At 39.0% G+C, this 14,719-nt stretch overlaps 1 protein-coding gene across 1 annotated transcript in view; it reads right to left on the minus strand.

Moving 5' to 3' along the window:
• Positions 1-6,884, minus strand: part of MOSMO (modulator of smoothened) — a 78,820-nt gene extending 71,936 nt beyond the window's left edge. Inside the window, exon 1 of the mRNA XM_007498234.2 lies at positions 6,738-6,884. Within this exon, the coding sequence (XP_007498296.2) occupies positions 6,738-6,843 (106 nt within the window). The 5' untranslated portion in view covers positions 6,844-6,884. The remainder of the gene's footprint in view (positions 1-6,737) is intronic.
• Positions 6,885-14,719: the final 7,835 nt, after the last annotated feature.

The following is a 14,719-nucleotide window of genomic DNA, read 5'->3' on the forward strand; positions in this document are numbered from 1 at the left end:
AACAATCTTTACTTGATCCTGATCATGTCCCCCTAAATGATAGTCCTATATTTCTCCTCCCATTTATGGCTAGACTTTTAAAAGTAATCTACAGGGGTCATCTGGGTAGCTCAGTGGATTGAGAGCCAGGAGGTCCTGGGTTCAAATCTGATCTCAGACACTTCCCAGCTGTGTGACCCTGGGCAAGTCATTGCCTAACCCTTACCACTCTTCTGCCTTGGGGCCGATGCAAAGTATTGACTCCAAGACAGAAGGTAAGGGTTTTATTTTTTAAAAAATAAAAAAAAAAAAGTAATCTACACCAGGTGCCTCTACCCTCTTCTAAACCCTATGAAGTCTTCCTTTCCAATCTCATTATTTAACTAAAACTACTCCCTCCAAAGATCTTTAACTATTAAATTTCATGGCATTTTCTTAACCTTCAAATAACTTACTTTCTTAAACCCTTACCTTCCACCTTAGAATCAATACTATGTATTGGTTCCAAGACAGAAGAGTAAGGGCTACACAATGGGGGTTAAGTGACTTGCCCAGGATCACACAGCTAGGAAATATCCCAGGCCAGATTTGAATTTAGGACCTCCCATCTCTAGATCTGGCTCTCAATCTACCAGCTACCCAGCTGCCCCCTAAACTTCAACTTTCTTGACTTCTCTGCAGCCTTTGATATTCTTTTCCTGGTTCCTCTTTAGCTAGGTTGTAACACTATGCTTTCCTGATTCTCCTCCTACCAGTCAGAATGCTCCTTTCTTAGTCTCCTTTCTTGGATCTTCATCCACATACCGTGAGTGTCCCCCAAGAGTCTGTACTGGACTCTATTCTCATACTATTTCACTTGGTCATCTCATCAGCTCCCATGGAGTTAATTATTATCTCTACCCAGATGATTCTTATATCTATTTTCCAAAACCTAAGTTCTATCCTGACCTGACCTTTAGTTTCTGTGTATTAGACATCTTAAACTAAATGTCACTCCGCCTCACTCTACTCCCCACTCCTGTCTTCCTGCCTGTCTTTTCTTCCAAAATCCTTCCCTCTTCTGAACTTCCCTTTTACTGCTGAGGTCACCATCTTCTTTCTAGTCACCCAGGCTCCCAATCTGGATATTATTCCTAACTCCCCACTCATCCCCCCCCCCCAATTTGTTGCTAAATCCTGTTGATCATACTTTCACAACATCTCATATGTGGCCTTCTCTCTATTCACACAGCTACCACACTGGTATAGGACTGTATTTGCTCATACCAGGGCTAATACAAAAACCTTGTGGTTGGTCTTCAATCCTCAAGTCTCTTTCCCCCTCTAGTTCTTCCTCCATCCAGATCCCAAGGTCACCTTCCTAAAGTACAGGTTTGACTGTATTACTCCCCTACCCAAAGTCCAATGGCTCCCTATTACCTTCAAGTTCAAATATAAAATCCTATTTAGTTTTTATAGTTTTACAACTCAGTCCCTTCCTACTTTCCCAGGTTTTTTATACCATATTCCCTTTGACATAACTAAAATGAGCAATACTAGCTATCTTGCTATGCCTTGCACACAGTACTCCTTCCTCCATAACTTTTCACTGGCTGTCCCCAAGCCTAGAATGCTCTTGTTCCTTTATCTTAGCCTTCAAGCTTCACTCAGATTCTACCTTCTGCTAAAGACCTTTTGAAACATCTCAATTGCTATTGCCTTCCCTCTAAGATTACTTCCAATTTACTAAGTAAAAATAAAATACATTCTAGAGACCTGAAATACAGGTAACCAGGCCTCAGTTTCAGTGAGGGGCCCTATACCTGTGATGGTAAACCTATGGAACACATGCCAGAGGGGGCACTCAGAGCCCTTTCTGTGGGCACACACAGAGTTTGTTACTAGAAAGCCTGAGGGAGGTGGGGCCAAGCTGTTCCCCTCCCCCTTTCCACTCACACCAAAGGACATTTCCCATATCATTCACCCCTCTAAAAGGTTTACCATCACTGTCCTAGAGTATAAAGAGAGGCAGCATGCCCTAGCCGTGGTGGCAAACCTATGTATGGCATGCGTGTCAAAGGGGGCTGCTCCCCTCTCAACAGCACCTGAGGCCATTTTTCATATTACCCATCCCTCTGCCCAATGGGAGTACTTCCTCCCTCTCCCATCTGGGAAAAGGGGGTGGCTCACAAGCAGCATGACGGTTGCAGTTTGGGTATATGGTTTCTAAAAGGTTCATCATCACGGAGAGGAAATCCTGGTGTCTAAGGAATCTAAAAGTCTAAAGAAGGAAGTGTAACAGAAGGAGATTAGGGAATAAAGGAAAGTGGACAAGATGCCCCAACCTGAATACTTAAATGTGTTTGGTCCTTCAATTCTGAGCACCTTTGGGGCAGGGATGATATTTTTAGCTTTGTATGCCCAGGGCTTACTTAGAATAGTACCTTATATATAGTAAATACTTTTTAAAGTGCCTATTGTTTTAGGAGGAAAGATGATATGCAGGATTTTGTTGGGAAAATGATAATGAATTTCTCTGAGAATAAAGCAAAACTAAATGAACTTCAATTATTAGAAGAAAAATTCTGAGTAGATAGAAAGAACTCTTTCCTGCACTGCAGTAGTCTCCTGGGGAAAGCTGTAGAATTTTCCCAAGGAGTTCCCATCTGCCAAGAAAAGTTTATTGATGGCATAATCCTGCCAGAAGATGGCTACTGAATTCCCTTCTGAATAGGAATTCCTCAATAAGGGATCACTTTAGATACTGAGCAAATTTTTAATCACCAAAAGTCATTATATTCAGCTTACCACTTAACAAAAATTAACTCTTTAAACTTCAAAACAAACACTCCAGTAATTTAAAGATAAGAATAAAGTATTAGTGAGGGATAAAATAATTTTAAGATTGACACCTAAAACTTTCCTCTTCCACTGAAAGCTTTTTACCTAACTTAAAAATAACAAAGGCAAACACTACTTCAACAAATAAGAGTTTTTACTGGAATAAGGCTAAACTTTCTCCTCACATCCTAGAAATAGAAGTCTTAGATATGTATCATTACCAAAATGAAAAAATATGAAATGACTATTCTCTAGACAAATACAGAAAGTAAACCAAAAACAAAAGAAATATTCCAATAATCAATCACCTTAAAAATGGAAAAATTCTCTAATTATACCATTTTTGCTTCTCATGTAGTTTTGGGTTATTTTTAGTTTGTAGTATTAAAATTTTGACATATCACCTAGGTTTTCATTAATTTACCTATTTTCATTAAAAACTAGTAAATGTTGATTAAAAAATTTCTTTTCCTACACATACCATTGAAAAATTTAATGTTTTGGTTTGATTATATCTTGAAATAGCTTTAAATCAATTCACATGTTACTATAATATGATGTCTTCAGTCAACTCTGAGCTCCTGAAGATATTAATGAACTTTCATTTCTATACTGAGCAAAAAATACAACTATAAGGGGTGAATTTCCTATATCTCAGCAGCATTAATAATAGAGAAGAACAAAAAAGCAAAATATATACAGATGGGTCTGTAAGACAGTTCTTATCCTTACAGTAATAGCCCCTTGATCTGAATTTTGAGAGATTGACCTACCTGTCTTTCAGGATGTTTTAAAATCCACTTGCTTTAGATCAATTTAAGTATTGTTCCAAACACATAACCATTGCAGTGCTGTCCTGGGATAACTGATTGAGAATTACAAACTTGTCTTCCTCAGAACAATTCTGGCTATGTGATTCTGGGAAGGTCACTTCTAGTCTCTAAGTTGTAGAGAAGTTGCATTAGTATAGGAAGTTCTTCACTAGGTTCTCAAATACTGTCCAGAAGCTCCTGGAGATCCCCTTTCAGGGAGGGTGTAAAGTCAAAGCCATTTCAAAGTAATACTAAGATATTTTCATTTTTAATACAGTAAATGTTGATATAACCTATATTAACAAAAAGCCCTGGGGCAAGGTTCCTCCCAGAATTTTGAAAACCAAGCAGGCTCCTAAGGCCAAAAAGTTTGAGAACTACTGCTCTATACCAAAGAAATAACAAGTCCAATGCCTACAGCCTTATCCTACACTGATTTTAGGTCTGGGTTTCTTCTCTCCATTATTGCCTTATTTCCAACAATGTCTACAGTTTAAATTTCTCTTTTTAACTACTAGATGATACCTATGGAACTACATTGACTAGAGCCTTTTAGAATACTATTTTTTAAGTATTTTTTTTACTAGTCACCAGTTTTGTCTTTCTAAGACTATAATTTTTTTGATAAGGTTTTATTTCTGAAACTGGAATTCTGAAAACTGTAAGAATATTCTATATGTCTGAAACTTTTCCTTCAATCATTTCTACATTTTTCCTTTTCTATATACCGTTGCAGACTGACTAGATGAACAGAAACTCTACAAATAGCAAAGGGCCCTACAAGTAATACCAATCCAGGGACAAGAGACAGAATCAAGACAAAAAAGAAAAGCAGATTATGAGCTAGTCTTTTTAGGTTTAACTGTATGAACTAGAAGCATTTACAGACACATAAGACCATATATGATATTGTTAAGCTTGAGTTTCAAAGTACTTAAATATTTTTGTCATACATTTTGCAATTATGAGCTTTGCTAAAACCATATAGCCAACAGGATCCAAACAGTGTCCTATCAATAAGCAAAAAATCTGATGGTATAAGTTACATGGTCTATGGAAGGGAGATGGTGGTGGTGGTATCTTGGCAGAGAAGCAATGTCGTCCCTGTTGCCATTTCTGAAAGAGCTAAAAACACTATTGAATAGTAAAAAGCACTTCACAAGTTTGACAAAGTAATCATTTATGTTTACAAATAATTTCTAGATATTAATATTTCACCATCCCCTATATCATCTACTAAACTGACAATTTTAAAGTGAGCTCATTAACTTAAAACCACTTTAGTTAGCTCTTCTGTTACTTACAATTAGCTAAAGAAAATGAATAGTCTTCTCCAAGAACCCATTCCCCAAAATACAAATTTTAGGATAGTGGGCTAGAAAATACTGATGATAAAGACACTTCAGACACTTTGAGTCTTGAAATTTCTAGCAGTCTCTGCAGTTACTGGGAACTCTTGCAATTCTAATGTGTTATTTTACTATGTGATGTAACAGAACAAAAAATATACCATAAATTAGGTTTATTAGTAGCATTATTATAGATTTGGGGTTTAAAAAAATAACAAAATTATAACAACACACATCAAAGAGAAAACCTGAATCTACATGTAATTCAAAAGCTTTTAAGAAGCAGATAGAGATATTGTACAGAGTTCTGATACGCCACCATGCCTAGGACAATATCAGCTTTCCTAGCCTCCTTTCACCAGCAGACACTATTAACCCTCACCTCCCTAGTTTTGTGCCCTGTTCTCTAAATTAAGTCTTGCCAGCTCTCACACTCTCTGAGTATTAAACCTGTATTAATCCCATTCCTTCGATTTTTCCAGATCTCTCAAATCATATTTAAGTATTCAGTTCAGGGCACTGACTTGCCTACCTCGAATTCTCCCTATATCCCCTTCACATCACATCTGTCTATTACATTTCTTTAGAAGATCTCCTTCCCACTCCTGGACTACAGGATTTTCTTTCTTCAGGTCTCCTCATTGAAACCCAAAGTCCCTTCTGGACCTCTTGGGGTGGCCCCCTCCATCCCCAGTTACTTTCTACTTTCTCAAATTCTTTGCACCTCTTCTTCCCTCCCTTCTTCATCCCTAAAACAGTGAGGTTAAAGCCAGGCCTTCTCCATTTCTAGATAAGTCAAGTCTCCATTAAGGTTTCCTCCTCACCAATAATTTCTCCTCCTCAGCTCCAGACTCTCCTCATTTCCCCACTCAGCCCTAAGGCCTCTTTTCATTTTCTTATCCAACCTTGGTCTCCTCTTTTCAAGCAGAGTCTCTCCTTCTCAGCCTCATTACTGCCTTCTTATTCACCTCAGCCCTGGTCTTTCTTCATTGTTCTCACATCTAGCCTCTTTCCTGATCTCTCTTCTCCTCTCATTCTCTTCCTCAGTCCTAGTCTCTCCTCTTGATCTTTTCCTTCCTCAAACCTGGTGTGTTCCCCTTATTCTCCTCTCCAGCCCAGGACCACCCTCCTAATTTCACTTTTTTTCTACTACTCAGTTGGTTTCTCAGCTAATTTCTACTCATTCTCCTCCTCTGCTCTGGTTTCCCTTCTGACTCCTTGACTTCACTGACATCCTCAGACTTCCTTCCTTAAACCCTTATGTTTCTTCCTTAACTTGATCTCCCCTCCTCTTTTTCCTTCTCAGCCTCAGTCTCCTCTTCTGATCTCTCTCCTCAATCTCATTCTCATCTCTGGTTTCTCTTTCGGATCCCTTTTCTCCTTTTTCTCCTCTTCAGCCCCATTCTTCCCTCCTTGGCTGCAGTGTTTGCTTCTCAGTTCTCATCTCTTCCTTTCTCAATTTTCAACTCTCTCTCCTCCTCGGCTCCAGTCTCTCTTTAGCTCTCATCTCTCCCCTCCTAAGCCCCAGTGTGTCTCTCTTCCTCACCTCTCTCCCTTTCTCATCTCTCTGCCTCAGCCCCAGTATCTCTTCTCTTCAGCTCTCATCTCTCTCTTTCTCAATTCCTATCTCCTCTCCTCAGCCCCAGTGTTCTCTTTTTCAATTCTCTTCTCTCCCCATTTCAGCTCGGGTCTATCCCCTCCTCAATTCTCATCTCTCCCCTCCTCAGCACTCCCCGCACCCCGGCCCGGCCCGCAGCCCCGCCCCCTGCCCGCTCACCGGCGGACTCCCCGGTGTTGATCCAGTCGGGGTTGGCGATGCTGGCGATGGCAAAGATGTCCGCGGCCAAAAAGAGACATCCTGAGATGATGGTCAGTTTATCCATCTCCCCGTCCCCACTCCCCCCTCCCCCCCTCCCCCCGGCCCCGGGACTCGCCGCGGCCTCACGCCACCCGCCCCATGGGCCGCCGCCGCTGCTGTCTCCGCTGCCGCTGCCGCTGCCGCCGCCGCCGCCGCCGCCGCCGCCGCCCGCCGGGGGCCGCCTCCCGCGCCGCCGCCTCCTCGAGCCCGCCCCCGTCTCCTCCTCCTCCTCCTCCCCCCCACCCCCCCTCAGCGCCGCTCGCTCGGACCCAGCATCCGCGGCGGGCCCGCACAGCGCCGGAACCGCCGCCCGCCCCGGAACTGCTTGGCCCGCCCGCTCCTGACCCGGAAGCAGGACCTGCGTGGTCTGGGTTGGCTCCGGGGAAGGGAACTAATCCCACCCCTCACTTGAGCTTGCTACGGCTCCCTGTGTACCTTGTACTCCATCTCAGGCAGGAATAGGCTCAGGTGTCCACTCAGGAAGGGGGCCGCAAGCGAGGGAGGCAGAGAGGCCCTTCTTTCCTCCATCCCTGTCGCCGCCTCGTCCTTGCCTTCCTGCATTGGCTGAGCCAAACCTACTAAGTCCGGGAATTTTGTGCAGCCGAAGGTCGGAAATATGGCTTAGAACCGCCCCCACCCACCCCGCCTCAATTAATTGGAAATGATGATCATTTCCCCATTCTCAGAAGGTACAATTGAGTGTTTGAGAATACCTAAGGAGCTGCCGAATATTTCAGAGCAACCTCTGGGCACGGAAAAGACGAGACTCAAAGCTGTCTTATACTGTTATTTAGTTTTTGGTTTTGAAAAAGCTGTTCTAATAAACAGACATTTCTTTTCATTGCAAAGTTTTAAAAGGGTTCCTGTTTTCTCTATGACAGATGGATTAGACCCATAAGGTTCTATGGAAGGAAGAAAGAATTTATTAAGCTTTTACTAGGTGCTAAGCGCTGAGGATTCAAATGGAAAAATCTGTCCTTGCTCCCGAGAAGCTCTAAAGGGGACAACACATATGGAAGGTTTCAGTCCCTATATCAAATGTAAGGGTCTCCTGCTTTGAGTGAAGAGGACAAAGCAGGAAATGATGCTTCTTTTTCAATGTTCCCGCTGGCAAAAGTCACGTATTTTTGAAATTGAACGATTTAATAGTGCCAAGTGCCATTCTGGTAAAGTTTCTTCTCTGAATTTTCACTAGCCGTGGCTTTAGCACCTGCAGGAGCAGTTCTCATTCTGCATCATCATAAGGGTTCCTTCCTCAGGATGATGGCTGCAAGCACTGGAGTGGAGACCTTGTTATTCCCATGACTTTTGGGTTCAGAGGCCTGGGCTATATTCGTGGGATTCTGAGGGAAGATAGTGGTTAAGATAGTAGTAATTGGAGTAGCCAAAACACAGGGTAAATAAAAAATTACAAACCAATTGTAATAGACTCAACCTAAGTGTTCCTTGTTTCAAAAAGAGGCAGGTAACTTTGTTATCTGATGGAGGTTTCCAGGTTTTTAGGATCTCCCAAGCTAAATTGTTAATTCTAATTTTCAGTCCAGTTTCAAACCAAATAAACAGCAGTCAATATCAGCTTTCCCCTTCACTATCATTTTTAATTGGCTCTTTTGTTTCAATTTTTAGATTAGCTGCCCATTTGCAAAACCAGTGCAACCAATCAACCAAAAAGTGTTTGTTAAATATTTTCTATATGAAAAAAAATTTCTATATGCCAAACACTGTGGTAGGCAATGGGAATATAAAAACAAAAATGAAAACAGTTTTTGCCCTCATGAAACTGTCTCTCTGTCTCCCTACACACACACACACACACACAATAAGTGGTTTGGGATGGAAGATACCAATAGCTGGGAGAAGGAGGATCAGGAAGGCTATTCATGTAGTAAGCTGTACTTGAGTAGGGATCTGATTGAAACTACAAATTCTAATAAACAGAGATGAGGAGTGAGTGCATTCCAGGGATGGGAGGATAGCCAGTGCAAATGAACAAAGCTGTGGAATGTATAGTAATGTGATTCAAATTCCAACAGATCATAACGTGTTGTAAAAATCATTCACTCAATATAGATAGATAGATAGATAATTTAGTACCATGGTAGTAGCTAGAAGGGGAAAGAACATTTTAATTTTATAGTCTGGATTTTCACAAATACTAGACTCAAAAAAAAAGTTATTATTGTTCTTTTTATTTTTTAAGTTATATGACTTCTACTGAATAAATCAGTACTAGATCAAACAAGTATTCCAGGGACCCTGAATATGACATATGGACAAAAATATAAAACTTCACTGAGCAGCCTAGAACACTGAATTACTGGGTGATATTGTCATTTTTCCACTGAAGTATTTGACTTCAAAATAGTTGTGGCCTTGTCTATACTGTTTGTTGCCAAACAATGAAGGAAAGCTCAACCAAATATGAATTAAAACTCCATATTCCATCTTCTTCATATCCTTCAATAATGGTTATTGATGATTAAATTGATTATTGAGTCTTATTATTAGCAATGATAATAATAATTAGTTAATGAGACCCCTATGAACAGATGAAAGTGTTAATGTTCCTTTTGAGTAAAGGAATATGATCCAGGTCTTGGTCTTAAATGGTTAAAAAAACAAAGTTTAGGATCCAGATTTATCTCATGCCTGATTCTCCAACCCTTTCCATCTATGACTGTACAGGAGAGGTCTGGATATAAGGGAAAAAAACATATACAGGAATTGAGATTTTAACAAGAAAACAGAAGATACTGGGAGAGATAAATAGTGACAAGGCCATTGACCTGGAAGTCAAGGATAGGTTCTAGTTCTGACTCAACCATTAATTTTGTGATGATGAACCAGTCACTTCAACTTTAGGCCTGTTTCTTCCATGCAAGGCAGTGTGGGTTGGATAAAATAATTTTAAAGGCTATTTTCAGCTCTAAGATTCTCTGATTTTATGATTATGGTCAAATAGATCCCTTTAGTCAAGCATTAATCATGGTTGATGCAAGGTTAATAAGCATAGTTCTACTTGGGGAGGAAATGAACAAGGAAGCTTCTTAAGGCTACAAGAGGAAGAATGCCCTAGGAGTACTTAGGAGAAAAAAGTAAGACACCCCAAAAGGTACTATGAAACCCAAAATCATAAATGGGGTTGGAGTTTTAGAGAAAACCAAAATAGATATTACCTATCCCCTTATAGCATTTAGTGTATGCCATCAGATCTTAAAGATCATCTGTTCCAGTGCCCACCTTCCAAGGACATTGCGATAGAAAATGTTGTGAGGGACCCAGAAATTCCTAATTTGTCTGGCTTTTTACCTTACATAACTTTTTTCCCACCAAGAAGTCACAGGACTAAAAGGCAGAGAAGCCACAAGAACAAGAGGATGAATGTGAGTTGCAGTGGTCCCCTACATTTCCCCTGTCTAGTTAGCAAGAAGTAGAAAGTCCACAGAGACAAAGAAAGATCTGAGTTGATCCCAGTGACTGGAGCAGAGAACCAGCCTTCAATGCCTAAAAGACTAAGGTCCATCTGACAACTGCTTTCTCTAGTCTACCCTTGTGGAAATTCACTTTACTTTTCCAACCATTTCACTTCCCATTCTACCAATTGGTGGGGAGAAAAGGAAGTGATGGGTGTAAGAAATTAATTGGCTTTCTCATTTTTAAAAATGCACATTCTGTTTATTAATTATATTTTTATTTTGCTAATATATAGTCAGATTTGTTAACATATGGACAGTATGATCCATGGAGTCATCAAGAGTCAGACATAACTGAACAGCAACAATAACAATGTTTGTAATGATATGATTTCCCCTTAAAGACTATTTTAGCTTCATTCTGGTAATTTTGGTATATTTTTTCAGCATTTACCATTTTCTTTATTAGTATTAATTAATTAAATTAATTTTTATTTTATTTTTACTATTATTTAATTTAATTAATTAAATTTATTTTTACTATTATTAATTAATTAATTAATTAAATTATTAGTTGTTTCAATGATTTGTTCTTTGACTTATTTAGGATTTCATTGTTGTCTCCATTTGAGCTTGTGGCTTTTATTTTCAGTCCCTAAATCAATTGCTATTTTAATTTTGCTATAGTCTGCAAAGGCGTGGTTACTATTTCTGCCCTTTTTTACATTTGTTTACAATATCTGTGCCCAAAGACATGACTAATATATGTAAAAGGTCCATGTGCTGCTGAGAATGCATATATTCTTTTCTACCCCATTTAGAAGACATAAATCTTTTAGTTCTTATCTTTTTTTTTTTGCTTTTAAATTTTTTTAAAATTGATTAAGAGAATTTTTTCATGGTAACATGATTCATGTTTTTTCCCTACCCACTCCCACCACCTTCCTGTAGCCAACGTGCAATTACACTGGGTTTTACATGTGCCATTGATCAGGACCTATTTCCACATTATTGATATTTGCACTCTTTCTCATAGGTGCCTCAGAAATGTTTTAGATCATTGCATTGCCACAGTGTATCAGTTCTCCTGTGTTCTGTGTATAAGGTTCTCCTGGTTCTGCTCCTTTCACTCTGCATCAATTCATGGAAGTCTCTCCAGTTCATATGGAATTTCTCCAGTTCATTATTCCTTTGAGCACAATAGTATTCCATCACCAACAGGTATCACAATGTGTTTAGCCATTCCCTGATGGAAGGGCATCCCATCATTTTCCAAATCTTTACCACCACAAAGAGCATGCTTTTAGCTCTCATCTTGCTAGTAATTTGTTTCTATATTTTCCTTTTGTTCCTTTCTGTTAGATTTATCCAAAACTGAGAGAAGGAAATTGAAATCTCCTGCTTCTTTTTTGTTACTGTCTATGTATTCTTGTACCTTGGTTTATGTCTCCTTTATGACTAAACTCTAAGGTATTTGGTGTATGGTAAGTTCAATACTGAAAATGGTTTGTTGCCTATGGTTCCTTTTGGCATAATATAGTTTCCTTGGTTTTTCTTCTTTTTCATATTTCAAATTTTTGTTTTTTTCCTGTTTGATATCATGATTGTAATTCCTTTTTTTTTTTACTCACTTGGTACATGGTAAATTTTTCCCCAGACCCTCATTTTTTATTTTGTACATATCTTTTTTAAAAAATGTTTATTGTAAGCAACATATTGTGAGGTTTTTTTCATCCAATTTATCACTTTTTTTTGTTTCTTTTATTGGATTTTTAAAATCTCCCATTTACAGTTATGAGGTAGGTTTATATTTTCCTCCATTTGTCTCTATGTGATCTATGCAAGTCACTTAATCTTGTTTTCCTCAGTTTCCTCAACTTTAAAATGAGTTGGAGAAGGAAATGGAAAGCCATTGCAGTGTCTTTGCCAAGAAAACCTCAAATAGGATCATGAAGAGTTGGACAGAACTAAACTGATTGAAAAACAAAAATCAACCTCTCTCCTCCTACACCATCTCCATCTGTTATTCTTTATACTAATTTTAGAGTATGGCTTATTATTTCCTTTTTTTCTTGCTTGTTTTTATGTAGTTATTTAATTCTTGATCTCTTTTTGCCCCTCTCATGTTAGTCAAACAGAATTGCCCTTTCTTTTCCTTCAACTTGTTTTCTTGATTAGTTTTTAAAATTTCACTTTCTATACCTTTTTTTTCTGGAAAGGATTTCTTTTCCTCATTCTTTTCCCTTTCTGGCTGTTCTAGACTTTATTTTTTTGATTCATGGCCCTTATACTTATTTAGTCCTTCTTTATTCTTTGTGTATCTAATGGAATAAAAACTTTTGAGGTACCTTTTTTGAGTTTTTTCTTCTGAATGGTTTCTTTTTATTGTCTTGTAGATTTCTCTCTCTCTTCCCTTTTTTTTCCCTGTTGTATCTTACTCCTAGATTTATTAGTTTCTGCAAGTGATAGAGAGGATATTACCTCATTCTAGGAACCTTCCTGTAATGGAGGGGGGAAAGAGATGGAGTTCCCCTCTTTCCCCCCTTTCCCCCCCACTGAGTTCAGGACCAGAGTGTGGTAGAGATTAAATGGAGTTAAAGGGTGGAGAGAATAGTCTCTCCCCTCTCCTTCCTCAATAAACTCACACTATCTGTCTTCAAGGCTACTAATTACTTTTCTTCAGAGGCAGGGCTGAAGTAAATCCAGGACTAAGCAGATTCTTCTTGCTTGGGGAGGAAATATAGTTCTCCCCAAAGCTTCTGGTCCTTTTCCCTGAATATTAGGAGCAGGCACTAAATCTATAGAACAGCTATTTATTTGAGGAACCTACAAAGGGTAAGGTAACTGAGATTGAGGGATAAGGTATTGGGAAAATGGGAAAAAAGAAGCCCCTAAAACCCAACAGTTGAACCCCTTCTGCCTAAAATCCTGCAGGGTCAGGCTGTGCCTGCCTGACCCTCTGGGGTCAATTGTGAGAGCTGTCTTGACTTCTATCTATCCTAGTTATAACATCAAAGTGCAAAAGCTGCTTTGGAGTGATGGAGAGGAAATCTTACTGAGGTGGATAGCTTTATATCAAAAGTCCTATCCACTCCTGTTGTCTTCCACTGGATTCAGGGGGTCTGGATTCCCAGAAGGAAGACCAGGGCTCAGCAGTGCTTTCAAAACAACCTTTCTGAAGGGCTTTCCAAAGAGAAGTGAAGTTAACTACTTGGATCTTCTCAGCTCTCCTCTGTTCTTTCTCTGGAATTCTCTGTTCCTCTTGTCCTTCCCCCACTTGTCTTGTTCCTCTGGCAGATTGAGTCTAAGTTTCCCCTCTTACATTCCTAAAATATCCCTGATTGTGCAGTTCATTAATAACCTTTTTTCTTCCTTTGGCCATTTCCCCCCTGTTTGCCTCAAAATCTTTTCTAAGCCCATGCCCTGCTACTAGTACCAGTTGCCTGATTCCTTTTCTTCTAAGGCAGGATGAGTGATCTCTAAATATCCAGTGGATGAAGGTAATATTCATTATTATTAGTGGTACCCCATTTGACATAAAAAAACAAAGGTTCCCTTCCTTTCTTTCTCCTTTTCTCCATTTTCCTATAGACGCTTTTCTTTCTGAGATACTACAATAGTTACTTTTCTTTCATCATTAGCCTTTGACATGATTACATTATACATTACCCTTCTATCTTAATTCTTCCTCTTTCCTTTAGATGTCCTCCTTTTCTGTAAGTTGGTCCCACAAGAAATATTGGTTCACCTGTAGTCAGAGTGTTTTGAGGCTTATGGTCCATGATGTTTCAGGGCAGTTTATCACCACTTCTATTTGATTTCCGCTTTTATTTTTGTCTCTTCATGTACATTTAGAAAGAAATCTCCTAATGGTTTCTCTGTTGTGTTAGTTGCTATATTTATTTGCCCTTCTACTTATATGGTCTGAGATGTTTGAAAAGCAAATAATCTCTTCAGGTATGGATTTCAATCTAGGAATGTTTTGAATGATTCCTTTTTTTAAAAAATGAACTATCCATCCTTTCTTTTCATTTATGGATAGACTCAGATTTGCAGTAGATCACCTTGCAGTGTAACTAGAGCTCTTTTGCTTTTTGGAACACTATTCCATTTCTTTCTGTGGTTTCTGGAGATTGTAGAATTTGATCGGTCTTTTTTCAGTCATGTCCAATAGTCTTGAATTTTAAAATTTCTTTTCCTTTATATTTGAAGGTCTTTCTCTTGGTTGCTTATAGAACTTCTTGTTTGTCAAAGTGCAATTAACTTTGAGTTTTGCAGCATAGGAAGATTTCTAGAGATAATCTTTGGATTCTTTCAATTAGCACTTTATTTTCTGTATTCAGATGTTGTGGACAGTTTTCTTGTATTATTTCTTGTGGAATGGTGTTCAATTATTTGAATTATTGGGTTCTTCTGAGTCCTATCCTGAAGATGTCTCCATAGATGTTGTCTTTGAGATCAATATGTTTTGCATGAATGGAGGTTATA

Source organism: Monodelphis domestica, chromosome 7, assembly GCF_027887165.1.
Source record: "Monodelphis domestica isolate mMonDom1 chromosome 7, mMonDom1.pri, whole genome shotgun sequence".
In the NCBI taxonomy this organism is placed as follows: Eukaryota; Metazoa; Chordata; class Mammalia; order Didelphimorphia; family Didelphidae; genus Monodelphis; species Monodelphis domestica.